The 19078-nt window shown below is 39.4% G+C and overlaps 1 protein-coding gene across 4 annotated transcripts in view; it reads left to right on the top strand.

Annotated features, from left to right (window-relative positions):
• GRID2 (glutamate ionotropic receptor delta type subunit 2) overlaps nucleotides 1-18319 on the top strand; it is a 1039989-nt gene extending 1021670 nt beyond the window's left edge. For all 4 annotated transcript variants that reach the window (XM_048847025.2, XM_048847024.2, XM_075127526.1 and 1 more), the window contains 2 exons: nucleotides 10673-10913; nucleotides 15814-18319. In XM_048847025.2, the coding sequence (XP_048702982.1) occupies nucleotides 10673-10913; nucleotides 15814-16236 (664 nt within the window). In that variant the 3' untranslated portion in view covers nucleotides 16237-18319. The remainder of the gene's footprint in view (nucleotides 1-10672; nucleotides 10914-15813) is intronic.
• Nucleotides 18320-19078: the final 759 nt, after the last annotated feature.

Below are 19078 nucleotides of genomic sequence, written 5' to 3' on the forward strand. Positions count from 1 at the left end.
GGTATCCAAATTAATTCAGTGACAGCAGGATGCAGGAGATTATCTAAATTCCTTTGCTGGTACTGGTTTCTTCCTACCTCAGAAAAGGAACTACAGCAGGAGCTGAATACGGCCTCAGGCCTGTGACCTTAAAAAAGGATCTGCATAGGTCCTCTGGATAAGCTTCTATGCTTTTACCTACTTATCCAAACTGTGTCTCAGTGTCAAACCTTTTCATGGTGACCCACAGCCATGAAGAATGTAAATGAGAATTTCCCGAGCCAGCCATTAGTGCAATTTAGCTAAATGCCATTAGTTTGGAGGGGAGTAAACATAGCATCGTGTGTGTGTGTTAAATGTCCTATTTCAGTACTTTTTTTTTTTTTTTTTTGCCATAGGATAGCTGGGATAAAGTGACTGGATATAGTTTGCCCTTGGTAAGGACACCCTGCTACACACCATAAAATGAACATTCTTTTCTGCTGGAGCTAATGGGATATACTACTGTGTTATGTTGTGTAAATATGTCAAAAACCGAGCCCTGTGGTTTGTTGGGAGGCCTTTGTAGGAGAGTTCTTAATTACCTATGTATTCTGGAGGGGGGGAAAGGAAATGGGAGAAAAGGTTCAGTTACTACAGAAAAGTTCCCTGAGCCAGGGAATCATCCACTGAGTTTTGAAGGGTCAAAATTGCACAGCTAGAAGAGACATTCACCTTAGATGATCAGGAATATCAGAAAGGAGCTGTGAAAATGGAGACAAGTGGGTCCCTTGTTGGCCTGCTGACTCATCAGAATACTTCCTCCAGGATGTTCCCCTGTAATTACAGATGTAGCTGGCCAAGCTATAATACACCCTCAGGATATAAACAATGGATGCTCTCAGTGCTTCGTAGCCATATGTTCCTCAGCTATCCCATTCTCTGAGTTGACTAGAATTTTTATTTAGTAGGAATTGGGTAGTCACTAGTAGACAGAAAACAAAAACGGTAATTGGGGGCACCAGCCATGGGAAACTAAATACTGATACTGGCCCAAAGTGGGGTTTACTGTTATTCACAGAACATAAGAAACCCACTCAGTTTCATAAGATAGACAATCATGGCAAAGTTATCCAATGCAGGATAGAAATCAAACATCGTTATGGAAAGGCAAGGCAATCAGTAAATTTTGCCAGGAAATGACAAAATTATTTACAATTATTTCTGGAATTTAAAAAATAATACATTCAGAGTGTATTATTGCTCTATCAGGATTTTTCTAATTATCCAATTTCAAAAGTTTAAATTGACAGTATTCCTTTACACACTTGCCATTTGCAGTGTCTGTAATGTATGTTTTTGTTAAAACTTAAATTTAATTATGTGGCATGGTAACATGAAGTATTAGATGTGGAGTGTGTGTGTGTTTGGGGTAGGGACAGTATTAAGTAAACTTATTCATTGGGGTAGATCTTCAACTGATGTAAATTATCATAGTTACAGTTGCTTCCATGGAACTCTGACAACTTATTCCAGCTGAGCATCTGCCCAGTAGTAGAATGAAGTCTTCTGCGTAACCACAGGGCAGATAAAGTGTGGGGATCAGCAGTGCAAGTTTCTTCACATGGCCCCATGAATGAGTCTGAAATCTGACCTGGATGGACCGAGTCTAAGGGAAAGTAGTTAATTTTCAATGCTCACTCAGTTGTTGGCCTCTGTACTTAGACTGACAACTCAGGGACCACTTATGGTAATGGATTTATTTGATGTATACCTATCCACTGGAAGCTTGACTGAGACGGCCCACCCATTTCACCCACAACATCAGACTCCCTCAGAAAGTAAAAATTTTGAAGAATATCAACCGAGGCTAGATTTGAAAGGGTTATCTGTGAAAATGAAAGGCTCCATATCATCCAACCAATCCTCTGAGCCATCCAGTTCTTCCTGGAAGTGAATTAAATAGCTGAGTCTGGATTGTACTGCATTGCATTATTGCTACTCCCAAATATTGAGAGTCTCAATTCTTTTTATACAGTAATTATTCATTAAGATTTAGAAATGGCCAAAAGAATTGATTATGCAAAGTCTCGGAGATAAAAATATGGGTTAGCTTCCTACAGCTCTTATACACAGAGAGATTCCGGTTGTAACAGAATAGACACTCAGTCCTGCTGCAGATTATTAGGATTGAATAGCACTCCGTTTTTATCAAGCCGCTTCTGTTACTGAAATCTACAGTAATATCATCCAGTGAGTAAACATTTTGATGTTTAAAGTTCTTATTCCTATTGTACAAAGCAGTTCACGGCTCTTCAGGAGAGGCACAGCAATGGAATAAATATTAGTTATTAATTTTGACTGCAAGTAGTTAGCAGTGTTTCAGTGCTTTTGTTATACTTTTTGTAGCTTTATTGATGGATTGGTGTATTGATTATTTTTCATCTTTTAGACAGCAGTGGTCAACAAAGGTTTGGTCTTCTGATGACTACAACATCATGAATATTGTTATCAGTATCATTAAAATGAGAGATCCTAAAAGCACACGAGAAACAACTACAATTTACCACGAATCCCCTTATTAACAAATTCACTAAGCAGATAAACAATCCCACAAACACTAAAATACAATAGCAGATAGAGAGAAAGAGAGAGAGAGCAAAGCGTTTAGCCCTATGAATGTGTCATCACTTAGATTTCATATCTCCTGCTCGGGGACCCTGGAGTTTTACTCATTTTCTTCCTTAGGATCATCTTCGTCATCACCCTCAGTTGTCATTCAGGTATCTCCCCGTTCGTTCCCACCCAACACACAGAACGGCCAACACCTTTTATCCTGAGTTACGCTTACACCTACGAAGGCTCATACTGATGCATAAGGCTGTTTACCTCGTACTTGCACTTCCAAATGCTATGAATTTTAGGGTGCCCCATTTTGCATAGGCTACCCCTTTAGTTCCCCTTACTCTCATTAACATTATGTTAATGAGTTACCATAGCAATTTGAGGTTATTACAGAATCCCCTGAAATGCTTCCATCAGACATTTTGTGGTATGAACTGGTACTTTGCAGCATATTATCCAGTCTATTGCTGCACAGTTTCCAGAACATCAGCATTTATACATCTATTTTGCAATAATCTTACACTTTACTGGTACAGGATTATCTCTCGATCAAGGCTATGTGTTATCTTTCTTATTTACCATACACACACCAGTGATGCATACCTCTAGTTCTATACCCAGTGGTGTAATCCTATTTATGCTTTACCACTTAAACCTACAACTCAAATCTAATCTATTACTCATACATTAATTACATAGTTACATTGTATATAATTAGCTACATGTTAATAGTCACATGAGTACATTGAAAGATAGTCTATCCTTTAAAATTGCATTGGTACATTCCTTTGTCTAAATACTGTAGAATCCTCCGTACACAGGGTAGGCAGTCTGGCATGTTAAAGTGAAGAGATACATTATCTGAGGTAATAGATAAGTCTCATTAAGAAGATGGAGTAGACTAATTCCTAGCAAATCTCCCCATGCATGAGAAAAACTTAAATTGTAAAGTGAAGAAGTAACACATCAGTTATCCCTTATGCATAGACTTGGTTTGGTATGCCAAGCAGGCAGTCTTGCTGCCACATTATACTACATAATGTTTTATCATTTCCATTTACATCCAGGGCAAGTCAAAGAGTCTGAATACATGTCAAGGCTAGTGGTAGCAAACTCTATAACCCTACATTTCTCTCAGATGGGCTTGGCTGATATGCCCTGGAAACAAGTGTTTTCAGGAGCAGCATTAGGTCACCACTGATGCCCTCTCACAGTGCAGTCCCTTTGTGACTCATTCATCTCTCAGCTCACACCTATTGCATGATGTATGTTTGTGTGCTGACCGTGCAGTGTGGATAGGATTTTGGTAACTACAAGAACACTCAATGGAAGGAATTCAGTTTAATTTTTTCGAACAAAGATGATCGTTTCCAGATTCTCACACTAAAATGAAAGATTTTTTTTCTCTACCCTGTAACCCAAGTATCACACTATGCTCCAGGATGACACTGACATTTTAAAAGATCACTAAAAGTGTTCTCTTTCCAATTGCAATTATACCCTCTGTCTCCGTAGCAGGCATTGTCCTTTTTTAGCTCTCTTGCATCTTTCTAGTTTGCTTTCATTATGCTTGTTATCTCTCCATTTGCAGACCAACTTTCATATTATGAAAGATCATGTCTGCCATTTCTGTAATGAGTGTTTGACTTTTACAGCTAGCATAAACATATCAAAACTAAAGTTCACTAGTCACCACAACTCTTAAGCGCCATTCTGTTGCTAATTTGATTTTGCAAGCAATTGCTTCTCAGTGAGTGGAGGATGATTTTGCACACTCTTTCCATAGAAGGTCAGCTTCTGTAAACTCCTCATTTACTTATCTTTTTCATGTGACATTAGGAGATGGCCTAGAACAGATTAACTAGAGTTTACTCCTTATGTTCCAGTTTAATTTCTGGATTTAACTTTTCCAATATGAACAGTGTCTGAATAGAGTACACAGCATAATGATTTGAGAGAGAGAGAGAAATAGTAAATTGCTACTAATAACTGTAATTTTTAAAAAACAGTTAAATCCATACATGCTCACCAGCAAATGGAGTCCTAAAAACAAACAGTGAACCAACTTGGTCTAAAGCATCTGTAGACCTGTTCGTCTGGTTCATTACCAATTCTGATCCCTAGAATAATAGGTAATTGGTGTGTGACACTGTAGACAACATTGTTTAGGGTGGGATTTCTGAAAAGGCATCTAAGGAGTACCCCATGACTGAAAGGGCTCATTTAGTACTTTTAACTCCTATCTAATACAAGCATCCTCTGCTGTTCTTACACATGGAACACTAACATCTCCTTTACAGCCTAACATATAGGGTTGGATTTTCAAGTGTGCTCACTGTTGGCCTTTGCTCCCTTTGAAGTTAATGGCAAAACTCCCACTGACTTCAATAGTAGAAGAGTTAGACCAGCACTTAGTGCTTTAGAAAATTCCACGCATAGCCTACAGTAAGGACCGCAGGTTTTTTTAAACCTTAGTTTCATTCTACACTGAACGGTAATTGCATTTACATTGCTTTGGTCACACCACTTAGCCCAGAGAGGAATGGGGTTCAGAAAGGGTGGCGTAGCGCTGGCTGTGAATTCCCTCACATCTAGGGTATCCTCAGCTTCCCCCTTAGAGCAGCTGTCACAATTCAGGGGCAAACTGTATCTGTGATCTCTCCCCCTGTGGGCACTCCCTCCAAGTGTCAGGCCTCAATCTTCCATTTTTCCAGCCTGCAACTCCACAGTTCACCACAATTTAGACTGGATCATGAGGCTACAACACCTATTTCCACCATCCAGACATGGTAACAGGGTGACCAATGCACCCCTCAGATGACAGAGTGCACTGTCTTCACCTCTCTTTGAATAGAACCCCATAGCTCTACCCTTCTGACTGGATTCTGGGGTGGCACCCCCCCGTTTCCAACTGTATTACCATGACAGGCCCAACTGCAGTTGGCACTGTAAGGAAGTTTCCTCTCTAAGCCTGGGATCAGCAGTTAATTAAAGTGACTCAAAAAGACTTTTTCCAAACAAACACTGTTCGCCCAAAGGTACTAACTGTCTTTACATATCTAGTCTCATCCAAACTTTTTCCTTTCTTTGCAAGTTTTGGTAGTTTCCATCTAGTCCAGCTACCTCCACCTCTGGTCTGAGAGAGACATAACATAAGAACTGCCATAGTACGTCAGACCAATAGTACAGCTAGTGCAGTATCCTGTCTTCCGACAGTGGCCAGTGCCAGGTGCTTCAGAGGGAATGAACAGAACAGGCTATCATCAAGTGAACCATCCCGTCATCCACTCCCAGCTTCTGGCAATCAGAGGCTAGGGACACCCAGAGCATGGGACTGCATCCCTGGCTATCTTGGCTAATAGCCATTGATGGACCTATCCCTCATGAATGTATGTAGTTCATTTTTAAATTCCATTATAATTCTGACCTTCGCAAGATCGCCTGGCAATGAGTTCCACAGGTTGACTGTGCGTTGTGTGAAAAAGTACTTCTTTTGTTTGTTTTTAAACCTGCTGTCTATTAATTTCATTGGGTGACCTTTGGTTTTTGTGTTGTGTGAGGAAGTAAATAACACTTCCTTCACACCAGTCACCATTGTATAGATCTCAAACATACACCATTCGTCATCTCTTTTTTTGAGATCGAAAAGTCCCAGTCTTTTTAATCTCTCTTCATACGGAAGCTGTTTCATAACCTCAATCATTTTTGTTGCCCTTTTCTGTGCCTTTTCCAATTCTAATATATCTTTTTTTGAGATGGGGTGCTCAGAACTGCACGCAGTATTCAGGGTGAGGGTGTACCATGAATTTATATAGTGGCATTACATTTTCTGTCTTCTTATCTATCCCTTTCCTAATGGTTCCTAACATTCTTAGCTTTTTTGACTGCCACTGCACATTGATCAGATATTTTCAGAGAAGTATCCACAGTGACTCCAAGATCTTTCTTGAGTGGTAACAGCTAATTTAGACCCCATCAGACTCTGCACTTCTCCCTCTGACCTCTTGCCCACTCCGACTTTCTTCCTCTCTGGGCCAAGGTCTTAAATGGTTTAGTGCCCTCTTGATCCTAGGCTTAGGCCTGGAAGAAATTAACGTCCTAGTCTGATTGGAGCCAGGCAGGTGGGCATTTCCCAATGAAATAGCTCCCCCATTGTTTTCTTAAGTATTGTTTCCTGGGTATTCTATTTGGAGATACCTTATCCTTGTCATTGTTTTGTTTCCCCCCTTAACAGCCTCCTTTGATTTAACTCCGTGCAGTGAGGCAGGATAATTTCTAACAGGTAACTGAATGCCTGTGATATTCATAAAAAATAATACAGGTAACGCCATCATTCTTCACAGCAGCTTTAAGCCACTCCTCGGCATCTAGAACAGTTCAAAGGGAAGTTACCATGGGCCAATGTCTGGCGAATGAGGACATTCGTGGTCACTCAGAAGGTTGAGGTATTTGATGATGTGGTCTCACTTTTTGTCATGGAACAAAAATGACCAAAATAATTTGATCACAGCACAGCATGATTGCTATCTGAGTTCCGACTGGTTCAGAGTATCTACTTTCATTATCTTTCCATCAAGGTATTGAGATGGTCCTCATCACTGTAGTAAGGGAAAGACTCACAGTCATTAACAATTTTAACTTCACAATGCCCCTGTGGGGTAGGGAAGTGGTGTTATCCACATTTTACAAATGGGGACCTGACGTCCATCAAGAGCAGTGGCCAGATTGCATAAAAGCTCAGCACTCACAATCAAGGCCCGATTCTCATAAGAGCTTAGCTTCATTTGGAGCTTCCTTTGGGGGGAAATCTGGTCCCAACTGCCACTCCTCAGTTCTTGAAAATGTGTCCCCTCGTGACTTGCCCAAGGTCATACGTGAAGTCTGTGGTGAAGCTGGGAACTGAACACGGAACTTGAGTCCTCGTGTCTTAACCAAAAGACCATCAATTTCCTCATTATGCTGAGCAGCTAATGCTCTATTAATCTAAAGCTTTCCCATTCCTGCTGCACATGGGTAAAGATTTCCATAACATTAATTTGGAGACTAGGAGCAACCTGAGCTCTAGCACTTGCTCGCGGCTTTTGTTTTCAGTGAAAAGAAGCATTCAGCAGAAGTAATTTCCTCTAGTTAACATGTCCTGGTACACAAGAGGCTGGCGTTCAGTATCGCATGCCATCTCAAACCACCTAGGAAAATAGCTCCTGACCCCACTGTAAATGTACCATTACATCTCTCTCTAGATTTAGTCAGTTATAACTCAGACGGAACAAATGCAAAAGTGAGATCTGAAAATGGCACTCCCCCAGTTGCTTTGATCGTTGTAATAATGCTTTGCAATCCTAATATCATCATCTTTTCTTTGGGGATCTCAAAGCAGTAATTATGTCTTCCAACAAATCTGTAATGTAGGTAGTATTATTGTGAACCTGCTTCTGTTCCCGTTGTCTTCAGTTGGAGAATGGTTGGGCTCTGTAATAATCTTAAAGAAGGGTACACTGAAGTACAGAGAGGTTTAAAGGAGAGTAGCAGAGCTGGAAACAGTCGCCTCTCCTACATGCTTGCTCTAATCACGAGATTTCACTCCCTGCCCAATGAAATTTGTGATGTAGCATTAGGTGCTATAAAGCCTGGGTAATACAGAAAGAAAAGAATTCAATATATACTTTATGTTTTTGGGGGTAGTTTTTACATCATTACTTTGAAAAATGTTAGAATACAGCTTACCTGCTAAAGAAAAATATTTTAAGATCCAGAGTCTATCAATAACTAAGTTTTAAAGGTCACATTTTTCAGTAAAGCAAGATTACTGCAGTTCAACTTTCTAGACTTCGTCTTTAATGCCAAGCTTTCTAATATTGTAACACATCAGGACAGTTGAAAATCATGCAGCCTACCTAGAGACTTCCAGCTATACCTATAGACTTCTGGCTAGTGTTGGTTCATTGTAATATTATTCTATTCTGACATTGCAGTATCCACAGAGCAGAGTACTAATGGAAAAGTTCACTTGTAAACAGTTTAATGCTGTTTCAGAAGCCCAGCGTCAACCATAGTGGACATCATATTTTCATGTTCCATTGAGGAAGTGTATTTAGTCTATTATAACTAGTTATTAAATACAAAAATCAAACATTAAAATTATTAAAATCTGTGTTTACAGCCTGGAATTATTAGTATAGTTCATATGCCCAGAACAGTAATTGCTGCAGAAGTGTGTAATTTTGTGCACAGAGTGCCATCTTGTGGAATGTTCACACACCACAAAATCATATTGGTGCCTCCAGGTTCAACATAAGATTCTTCACATCTTATTAGCTTCCAGGGGATTCCAGTTAAAGAACATTTTTCACTTTCAAAAATCTCTAAAGTAGTAATTCCAAAGCTACAGAAACATTTGGCAATATTCACAAATCTGATAACGTTGTGGCTGTTCTTTTGGGTCCAAATCTTGATTCTACTGGAGTCAATGACAAAGTACCCACTGAGTCCAGTAGGACCAGGATCTGGCCTTTTGTCTTGATAAAGTTAATACATTTGATCAAATTACCACTGATGCTCCAATAATTTCCCTTGATGTATATATTTTCCATTTCAACTGCAGTTTTACATGAATTTTGTAATGAGATTTCTTCATTTCTACACCTGCTGTATAAAGTTGTATAGTTGGTATTCCTAGTTTTGCTTAATTTTTTTAATGATTTCCCTAAAGTTACTAACCTTATAGATGATTGCTCATTAATTAAAATCATTACCAGGGATACAATTCGGAATGAACTGCTGTCTTACAGAATGAGCTAAAGTTTGATATTTGTAGCAAATTTCTATTGTTTAAAAAGATGTCTTGTATAATCAGGAATTATACTGACAAATGGAAAATCATTTAATTAATGAGGATAGCACATTCATTCCAGATGTTTGTCTATTACCGACCAAAGAAAAGGAAGAAAATAGCATTGCTCAAGGCGTAGAGCTGCCACTGAGAACAAAACAGTCAGCCCCCATACTGTTTTTCCATTACTGGTTTATGTATCTGGCATATAGTGTAATTCACAAAGATAAAAGTACAAAGGCCAAAATGTTTGAACGGGTTTTGAATGAGAAAGTTCCAGGACTTTGCATGTATGTATGTGCTTCATTTTTTGCATAGTGTTTTTCAAATGACCATGCAACTGATTAGTTTTCCTGCCAACATTAGTAAGAAACACAGATAATTTGCGTTAGAGGGGAAATTCCATTTTATTTTATCAGTTTTAGAAATGTAATTACTGAATTATTTATTTTGGTTAATTAAAGGTTTGTTTCGATCAATAAGCACAAAAAAGATCCTCTCAAAATAAATTTCTCCCCTTTCAACCCATATCTCTCCTTCCATGAAAGGCCTGGCAAAATATATGGGCCTTGTAGCTTAACCAATAAATTCATGGTCTTTTAGAGCAAGGGTGGGAGAAAAGACCCTTACTTCAAAGTCCCCTGCCCTGCCACCAGCCACTTCCTGGAGTGGAGGTATGTGAACTCAAGAGCCTTAACTGATTGCAGCTGCCACAGACTCGCTCAGGGAGGAGAGGCTCTCACTAAGGCAATATGGACCCAAACTGCTTAAGAACGGTCTTAAGTGGAATTTTAAATGAATCTTCCAAACTAACTTTCCCTTTTTCAGTCAAATTTGCCAGGGCACAGTCTGGCAATGTCCTTGCTTTGCAAAGCAAATTGTTTCTTTTCAAACTAATAAAGCCCAAAATATTACTCTGTATGTAACAAGCCCAAATTACAGAAATTGGCTAGCAAGAAAAAAGGAATATGCTATTCTGTGTTTGAAATGCAATTAGAAATACACATAACTTCCACTGAAGGTAATTAAAAGAAGAAAAAGAAATACAGGGGGTGGGCACCATGCCCAGTATTCCAGCCAAGAAACTTCCTCCTCTGGCTTATTAGTCATCCCTTTTATACTCATCTATTTTGCCGTCCACATACATGGGATGGAATAGTGGTATGGTCACGTTCTCAACCACTTCTATGTTTTCAGTTGTACAAATGTAGGCTTCAGTTGTCATTGACCTAACTGGTGATTCTGTGCTTTCTCCCCAAGGATTTTAGAACTTCAGCAAAATGGAGACATGGATATACTGAAGCATAAGTGGTGGCCGAAGAATGGTCAGTGTGACCTATACTCATCAGTGGATACCAAACAGAAAGGAGGTGCCCTGGACATAAAGAGCTTTGCAGGGGTGTTTTGTATCTTGGCTGCTGGGATTGTCCTCTCCTGTTTCATTGCAATGCTGGAAACATGGTGGAATAAAAGGAAAGGCTCCCGGGTTCCTTCAAAAGAGGTATAGGACCCCTTCATTTATTGTGGAATATCTTCATGCTATCTGCATACTTTTGTCTTGAATTTATAGCACTAAAGGGGGAAGGAAAACATAGGTTCTGAGATAATTCCATAGCTTTCTGATTTGTAAGATGAGCAAGGTCACTCAAAATCTGAATCGTGAAATCTGACTCTCCTTTTTAGAAAAGCTAGAAAGAAATGAAAAAAGAAAATAAATACTATATACTGGTGTTACAAGGAACTGTTCTCAATAGAACACAACAATTAGTAGTAGACTATGTTAGTAATTAGTACATTATGCCTGCTATTGTGGATCAGCTCCAGGTTTTGCCAATGAGTGTGAAAGGTCTCTTTCACTCTGGCATTCAAAACATGCCCCCCAAATGCAATAGCTCAGACTTTCAAAAACAAGTTACCAAAGCTAAACTCCTAAATCCATATTTAGGCTCCTAAATGAACTTGGTATGATTTCTGGAGGTGCAGAGGAACCTGCACTCCTATTCATTTCTGCTCTCAACATCTACTGAAGCCAAGGGCAGCTGAGGGTGCTCAGCCCTTTGGAAACCCAAGCCAGATTTATTTAGAAACCTGAATACAGACACCCATTTTTTAACATCTTGGTCAGGGAATTCTAAAAGAGTTCCCAAGGACTATAGACCTCTATTTTAGAGGAAGATGTGCCATTTTATAGTAGGTCTGAGTTTGGTTCTCTCTATCTGTGTCTGTAGAATGATTTCCATGATAATTCAGGTATCTCATTACCAGCCCCCTGAATCCTAGTCTTAAAACAAATTGCTTACCCTGGTGGTGAAGTTTTAGCTCTGTAAAAGACCAGATAAAGCAACATTGGGGGGAAAAATCATTATTAAAATGTCCTTGACAGATACCAGTCCAAGATGTTTGACAAGTTACAGTACATCACCACCAATTACACTTTTTCTATCTACATAGCCATAGACACCTGTTGTAGGATATTACTTTGAGTTTGTGTGAGATGGTTTTGCCATTATCTGCAGTTTCCCCAGTATTGTGCCTCGCAAACTTACGCTGTATAATCAGACAGAATTAATTACACTCACTAATTACAGCACTGATGTTTGAATTTTTAAAACCTTTTGCTTACTGTTTCAGTTCTGAGATTTTTTTTAAACTTCTGGCAAGCGCTGTTGTTAAAAAGGAAAACCCTCTCTTCTCTTTAAACTGGGTTCCTCTGAAATGGGAAACTCTCAGTTAAAACCAATAAAGGCTTAAATAATAAAATATACCAAATTGTCACTTAGCCCAAACTTTCAGAAACGTCACGCTTGATACTTATTTTGTGTATGTGTGTGTGTTTCAAATTAATGGAAGCCAGGAACTTCAAAGTTATCATTGCCTCAGCTGCTATAAATTGGCCTCCCTGTACTTTTTAATATTGTTTATTGACTTGCTCTTAAATTTATGTTTTAAAGTTGATGTGAAAAGCTTGACTCAAAACTGAATTAAGTATGAAAATAAAAGCTGAATGTCCCCATTATCCCATCTATGGGGCTCATTCAAAGAATTACATCTTAACTAACTTTCATTTTAGCTTCCATGAAATCCATTGGCTCTTTCAGGCCACTAGTCCAAATTAGGGGTCATGGTGGTCCAGTTTGTGGTCAGCACGCCAGCTCTTTTTCCTGATGGCTGCTATCTTGAGCTCCAGAATCCGAGCATTTATACTGAAAAATAATTGTCCTATGGTTGTGAAAATAACCTGCCAGTCATGAACCAGAAGTAACCCATTCAATGATGTCTGCCTGAGTCCGCAGACGGCCTTAACCAATAGCTCTGAGAGAAGACTGAACTCTCCCCATTAATCTGAATGGGATGTTGACTCTAATGATAATTTAAATGTGAACACTGCTGAATATTTCACTACTGACCAAAACACAAGAGAGAAAAAGGAATGATCGTATATCTTACTGTGAGTGACTTCTCTTCTTGGTGGATTGAGTGTGCAGAGCTTGGGTTGTGGGCAGAGCCAGGAAGAATACCACTTACTTATTTTTTTCCAGTTTGACCCCATTGTCATTTATAGTAGAAGAATCAGCAGCAATATTGGAGAGACCTTTAGAGGCTCAGCTAAAGATAGAGCTATGTGAAATCTTTTGACTGAAACGTTTATGGTGAAAAATGCAGATTGGGCAACACTGAGATATTTTACAAATTAACTTCACCTAATAGCTTCAGTGAAAAAAAAAATTTTTATAAAATTTAACACTGACATTTTCAAAATGAAACATTTTGATATTTTCATTCAACACAACTTTTCATTTCAAAATTTCCCTTAATTTTATTTTAAAAGTCAAAAATGTTCAAAGATGGTAAACAGCAAAACAAAATGTTTCAGTTTTGTTGAAATGAAATGTTCCAATCAACCTGAAAAGAAATTGTTTTCTTTTTGAATCACCAAAAAATTTGAAAGATGATGTTCAATCCAAAACAATTTTTTTCAATTTATTGGAATTGGTAGCAGCCCAAAAAAATTCATTATTCACCTAGCTCAAGCTGCAATATTTCCCCAGTGATGTAATTTTAAACATTTCCTTGATTGCTATTTTATATTTTAGTCATATAAAAGTCATTTTATAAAATTTCAAAATTGGAAAAAAGAGGAGACTGAAAACAGTGCACAGTGGCAAAATCATGATTTATGCACTATGACTGAGCCTCTGTCTGAACACTGCATGGCCTTTGTTACCATAGCACGTGAGCACCTCCCAATTATTTAAGAACAGACATAATCTTTCTCCATCTTCTTCCTCAGCCTATAGGAGAAATAGTTTGATTCGTATAGTTGGTTTTGTTTTTGTTTCGGTCGGTGGGTGTGATGTATGTCTCTGTACGTGTCTGTGCATGCATAAATTTTAGAGGGAAAGTCAATCCCACGTTTAGTTCTCACAATAGTGAGGTCTCTGGTACCTTTTTATCTCTTGGGGGAGTAAGTTCCATAGGCTTAGGCTGCAGTGCAAGCTCTGGGACCCTCCCACCTCACAGGGTCCTATAGCCCGGTCTCCAGACCGAGTCTGGAAGTCTACACTGCAATTTAACCATCCTTAGCCCAAGCCCTGTGAGCCTGAGTCAGCTGGCATGGGCCAGCCACGGGTGTCACGGTAGGTCCTGGTCAAAGAAGGAAAAGTGGTCTCTTAAGTATCAAGGACCATGAATAACAGAACGCAGACCTTGAACTGGACTCAGTATTCAGTACAGAGAGATTTGGTGACCAGTCTTGCTAAGCAGATGGGCTGTCACATGTTGTACTATATGGAGTTTTTTCAGGGGACGTGGGTTCATTCCTAGACACAGTGATCTAAACCTCACGGACATCAATGGGAGTCTTTCCATTGATTCAATGACCTTTGAATCAAACCTACAAGGAGTTGCAGTAATCAAGCTTGCAAATCAAAAACGCACCACTATGGCCTGTGCTGTTATAATTTCTGGTATCTCTGATATCCTAGAATGATGCATTGTGACACTTCTCTGTTTGGTCTGGAAGAGTCAGTAGATTTCATGGAAACGAAAGTGAATTTTGAGAAGATTAGTTAAAACTTCATTCTGTGATGAATAAGCCCCACAGTCTGATTAGTGGGGACATCCCTTGCATATTTCTATGCTTAACTCAGTTCTGAGTTACGCTTTGCAGTTCAGTATTAATATATATGTGGCCTACAGGTGATGTACAGTTACTTTGGGGCCCATGGCTTTGTATCTTTTTACTTTTGTGCATTTAAAGTCTCTGCTGTAACACGAGCATAACATCATTTTTTTAAATTGAATTCCTTTGGGGTAGTTTATGGAAGAAAAAGAGCAAGGATAGGAGGGTGTGATCCCACATCCAAGTACGTACAATGGACCTGATTCTCCTATTACCTGCACCAGTGTGATTCCACTGGAGTCAGCGGAGTTGCTCCCCTGTAACTAGGAGGAGAATCAAACCCACTGTTGGCATTACAATTAAAAATTATCTTGTGTATCCTCTTCTGGTACATTGCAAATGCGCCACCAGCGCTCCCCAAACGGTTTGGAAGTTCAGCTTTATTGTATTTCAGCTAATAAATAAAAAAATCAATTTGAGCCCAGCCAGAATTAAGACTGATGAAGAGGCTATTACTATTCTTCAAAAGCTCCCATCTGAAGCTCACATTTAGTTATCAGTATGGAGTTCAAGAAAAGCTGGTATCACCCCAGCCATCTGAGTTTACACTTCATCTTCATTATAGGAAGCTGATTATTACCAAGCTGTCGTTAATCTAAATCACACATACCCTGGCTCTAAACATGTACTTTCATGATAGGCATCTATTTGTAGCACCTACAGCTTAGTACTTAAGATGCTGGGTTTGAAAATAGGTGAATTATAAGGTTAGACAGCACCTGTGTTCTTTCTAGTCCAGTCAGTTGGAAAGATTTACACCACAGATGTTTATACCTGACCTCAGCTGTTGTAAATTAGCACAAAGCATGGGTGGCAGGCATCCTAGGCTGGAGGAGACTGTGTCTCCCCAAACAGCCTAGCATGGCCCCGCCCCCAGGTTCCCTCCTGCACTGCACTGGCCCAGGCTGGCCAGCCTGCCTCCCACAGGGACTTGGAGCAGCTGGCACTGAGGCGGGGGCTGTGGTGGGGGTGCTCTGGGCTCCTGCGGGGAAGGAGGCAAAAGGAGAGGAGATGGGGCAGGGCCTGTCAGGCACAAGGGGAAAGGCCAGGGACTAGCCTCCCCCAACGGCTGGGTCACTGGCCGCCCATGGCACAAAGTTTTAGTTTAAGTTAGATGAAGTTTTAGTCACATTTCCTGCACAGTTCTGGTTCCACTGTAAAGATTCAGTCCAGCAAAAAGTGGCAACAATAAATGGCCTGTCTTCTTTTTCTTTTCCAGGATGACAAGGAAATTGACCTGGAACATCTTCACAGACGTGTTAACAGCCTGTGCACAGATGACGACAGCCCCCATAAACAGTTTTCCACCTCGTCAATTGATTTGACCCCGCTGGACATTGACACTTTGCCCACACGCCAAGCACTGGAGCAAATCAGTGACTTCAGGAACACTCATATCACCACAACAACCTTCATACCAGAACAGATCCAGACTCTTAGCCGTACGCTGTCAGCTAAAGCCGCTTCTGGTTTCTCCTTTGGCAACATGCCTGAGCACCGAACTGGCCCTTTTAGGCACAGGGCACCTAACGGGGGCTTTTTCAGAAGTCCTATCAAAACAATGTCGTCTATCCCATACCAACCAACTCCTACTCTGGGGCTCAATATCGGTAATGACCCAGACCGAGGCACCTCCATATGAGCTTCAGACCAAGTTTCTTCATTGTTTCTTTTTAGGACTCCCTTTGCAAGGAGCAGCTGTAATATTGTGGGACTAACATGGATGTAACTTTTAAAAAAAAAATCAGGATTCTTAGTAACAACTCACTATTTCTCCTTCTGTCCCCTGCTTTCTCTGTCTCCTCCTCGCTCTTCTCTTGTCACCTGTTTCTTTAAAAAAAAAAAAAAAAAAGAAACCACACTAGTTTTATATTCATACACTTTTCATATACTTTAAGTATAGGAAATGTGCACTGAGTATGCATAAAAGTTAGAGGGTTATTTCGCAGAAGGGCGTTTGCATCTCCCCTCTTTCTCCATTTTTTATATAATTGCAATAACTTCCGTCCTTTACATTTGTTCTGCTGCATCCATTCAGTGCTCCACTGCTGTTGTGTGTCCTTTTAACTGTGGACCAAAGGCAAACCCTGCAGTAAAAGAAAAATAAATTTAAAAAAAGGAAAAAAGAAAAAAAAAACTATTCAGGCCACACAATATGAGAATGCAGTTTTGTAGGATTACAAAAAGCCATTACTATGCCAGTAAAGACTACAGTTAAATCTACTTTTGCACTGCAACAGTGCATATGACCTTTATGTGATTGTACAGTGTTAAAAGTTTTTCTTATGTACAGTAAACTGTATCATATGACAGAAGCCTCTGTTGTGTTAAATAAATTAGTATCACATAAATATATATACATACGTATGTGTATATATATCTATAAAATGGCAGCCGTTGCTATTGCAATTCATTTAATAAAGCTTTAGTAAAAATGTGTTGTATACAGAAAAGATATACAGTGCAGGGGGTCTTTTTGTTTAGAAAAGAGATTGGCTTTAATATTATTCTGACTTGCATTGTTTGCCAACAGAGCTTATTTTATACTTTTTTTTATTAGAACATCCGGGTTAATTTAATGTTTGTACCCAGATGTAACTCATTTGATTAGGTTTTGCATTGGCTATTCAGCAGTGTAGAAGGCTAAACCTGGTAATTTTACATTTAATTAATTTAACCAATGGAAAACTCTCTTAGTTAAACCACATCCATGGATAACTAATACAGCTCTAGAGAAGTTTAAATGTAGATCATAGAAGGTTAAGAAGTTCTTTTCCAAATCAGTACCATCAATCACTACAATAATGGTGTTACTGGGACAAAAAACCCTTGAGAAATATTGATGTGGCCTTAAATTACAGTCATATATTATGCTAAGAAAAAAATGGATCGAGCTATCATTTTAACCCTTCCTATATTGATTTGTATTTAGAGGAGCTGTGTAATTTTTATATCAGTGTCAACTGTGTAGAACGATGAAAGAACAGCAATGAGAGCAAAAAATGTGTCTGCTTTGGCACAAGCTTCTTAAAGTAACACTCCTATCTGTTAGAAATGTAGAATGAGCTTTCAGTCTGCAATCCGTTAAGCAGAGAACAAGCAACTTCTCCCGTGCTGAGTTCCTTCCTTTTGTTTGTTTGTTTTTTTTTGTTTTTTACACAACCATACACTTATGTTAACCTAACTCATTCTATGGCTAGAACTGATATAGGAATCAGCCTATGTGATTTGCTTTAGGGGAAATTAAAAGGTATATTCTTCAGCTCTATTCTGTTTTGATGCTAATTCTGTTCTGGGGGAGCATCTTGTACCATCAATGTTTTTGTACTAAATCTTCAGATATTGTCTACTGTGTAAGGCAGAACAATTTCTTATCATGCAAACGGCCATTTTGTTTCCAGGGTAGCAAGTGTCTAAAAGCATGCACAACTTGTTTCCCCTTGTAACATTCATGAACTCGTACACAACTCTGATTTAAAAAAAAAAAAAGAAAAAAAAAAGAAATTTCTTTACAACAAGCTATGTAGGGACATACCAGATGTTGCAGTGATTTTAGCTATAAACAAACTGTTAATCATGTACACTATTTAAAATAGGCCTATTTTGATGTGTTGCCTATAAAACAAATACACAACACTTTTTGGAGGCCTCAGTTACAAGTGGCAGAGCTTTCTGTGTATAATTTGTCTAAATAATTTGTCTAATAAAATTGTTTTCTAAACTTGCTTTTCCTCCTGTTTGTCCTAAATAACATGGAAATGTCAAACTGCGTCTGCATTCTTCAATTTAAGGTGTGCATTATTTAACATTTATATTGTGGTAACCCATAGAGGCCAAGAAGGTGGAGGTCCCATTGGCCTGGGTGCTATACAAACTTACAGGTGACATTCTATACTGTGCCTTAGCGCACTGGGAGGGAGGACTAGGATGGCTTTAAGCAGTCCCTGGTGTAGTTCGGACAGCCCTGGGGGGTCTCTCTAACTTATGGCAGCAGAGCTGCCCAAAATCTTTACAGAACTACCGGTACATTCTGAGGCCCTGCCCTCAGCACACCCCTTATCCGCTATACCTGCTATGCCAGGGCTTTCGTGGAGATCTTCAAAAAGCAGCCTGTGACTGTCTTCCTCAGTTCCTTCACTGAGGAAATTCTCTCCTGGCTGGATCCAGAACTTTGTAGAACTACTTTAGCCCCTTTACCTGGTGTAAAGGGCTGGAGCAGGAATGAGTCTCACCTCTGGTGTCGTATTTGAATATGTAAGATGTACCGGAAGAAAAAAATAGCAAACATCCTTTAAAGCAAGAACTGTAAGTACTAGAGCTGTGCCTCTCATCATATCGCCTGTCGAATTTCCATGGAAATTAGTGTGAGATTGACAGGGGCACTGAGTCAAGTTTAGACCTAAACTGCATTCTCCCCAAATTCTCAGATACATTCAGAAGCACTCAATGTCTGACCTAACTCAATCTCAGCCTACATGGTCTAG

This window comes from Caretta caretta, chromosome 4, assembly GCF_965140235.1.
Source record: "Caretta caretta isolate rCarCar2 chromosome 4, rCarCar1.hap1, whole genome shotgun sequence".
Classification (NCBI taxonomy): Eukaryota; Metazoa; Chordata; order Testudines; family Cheloniidae; genus Caretta; species Caretta caretta.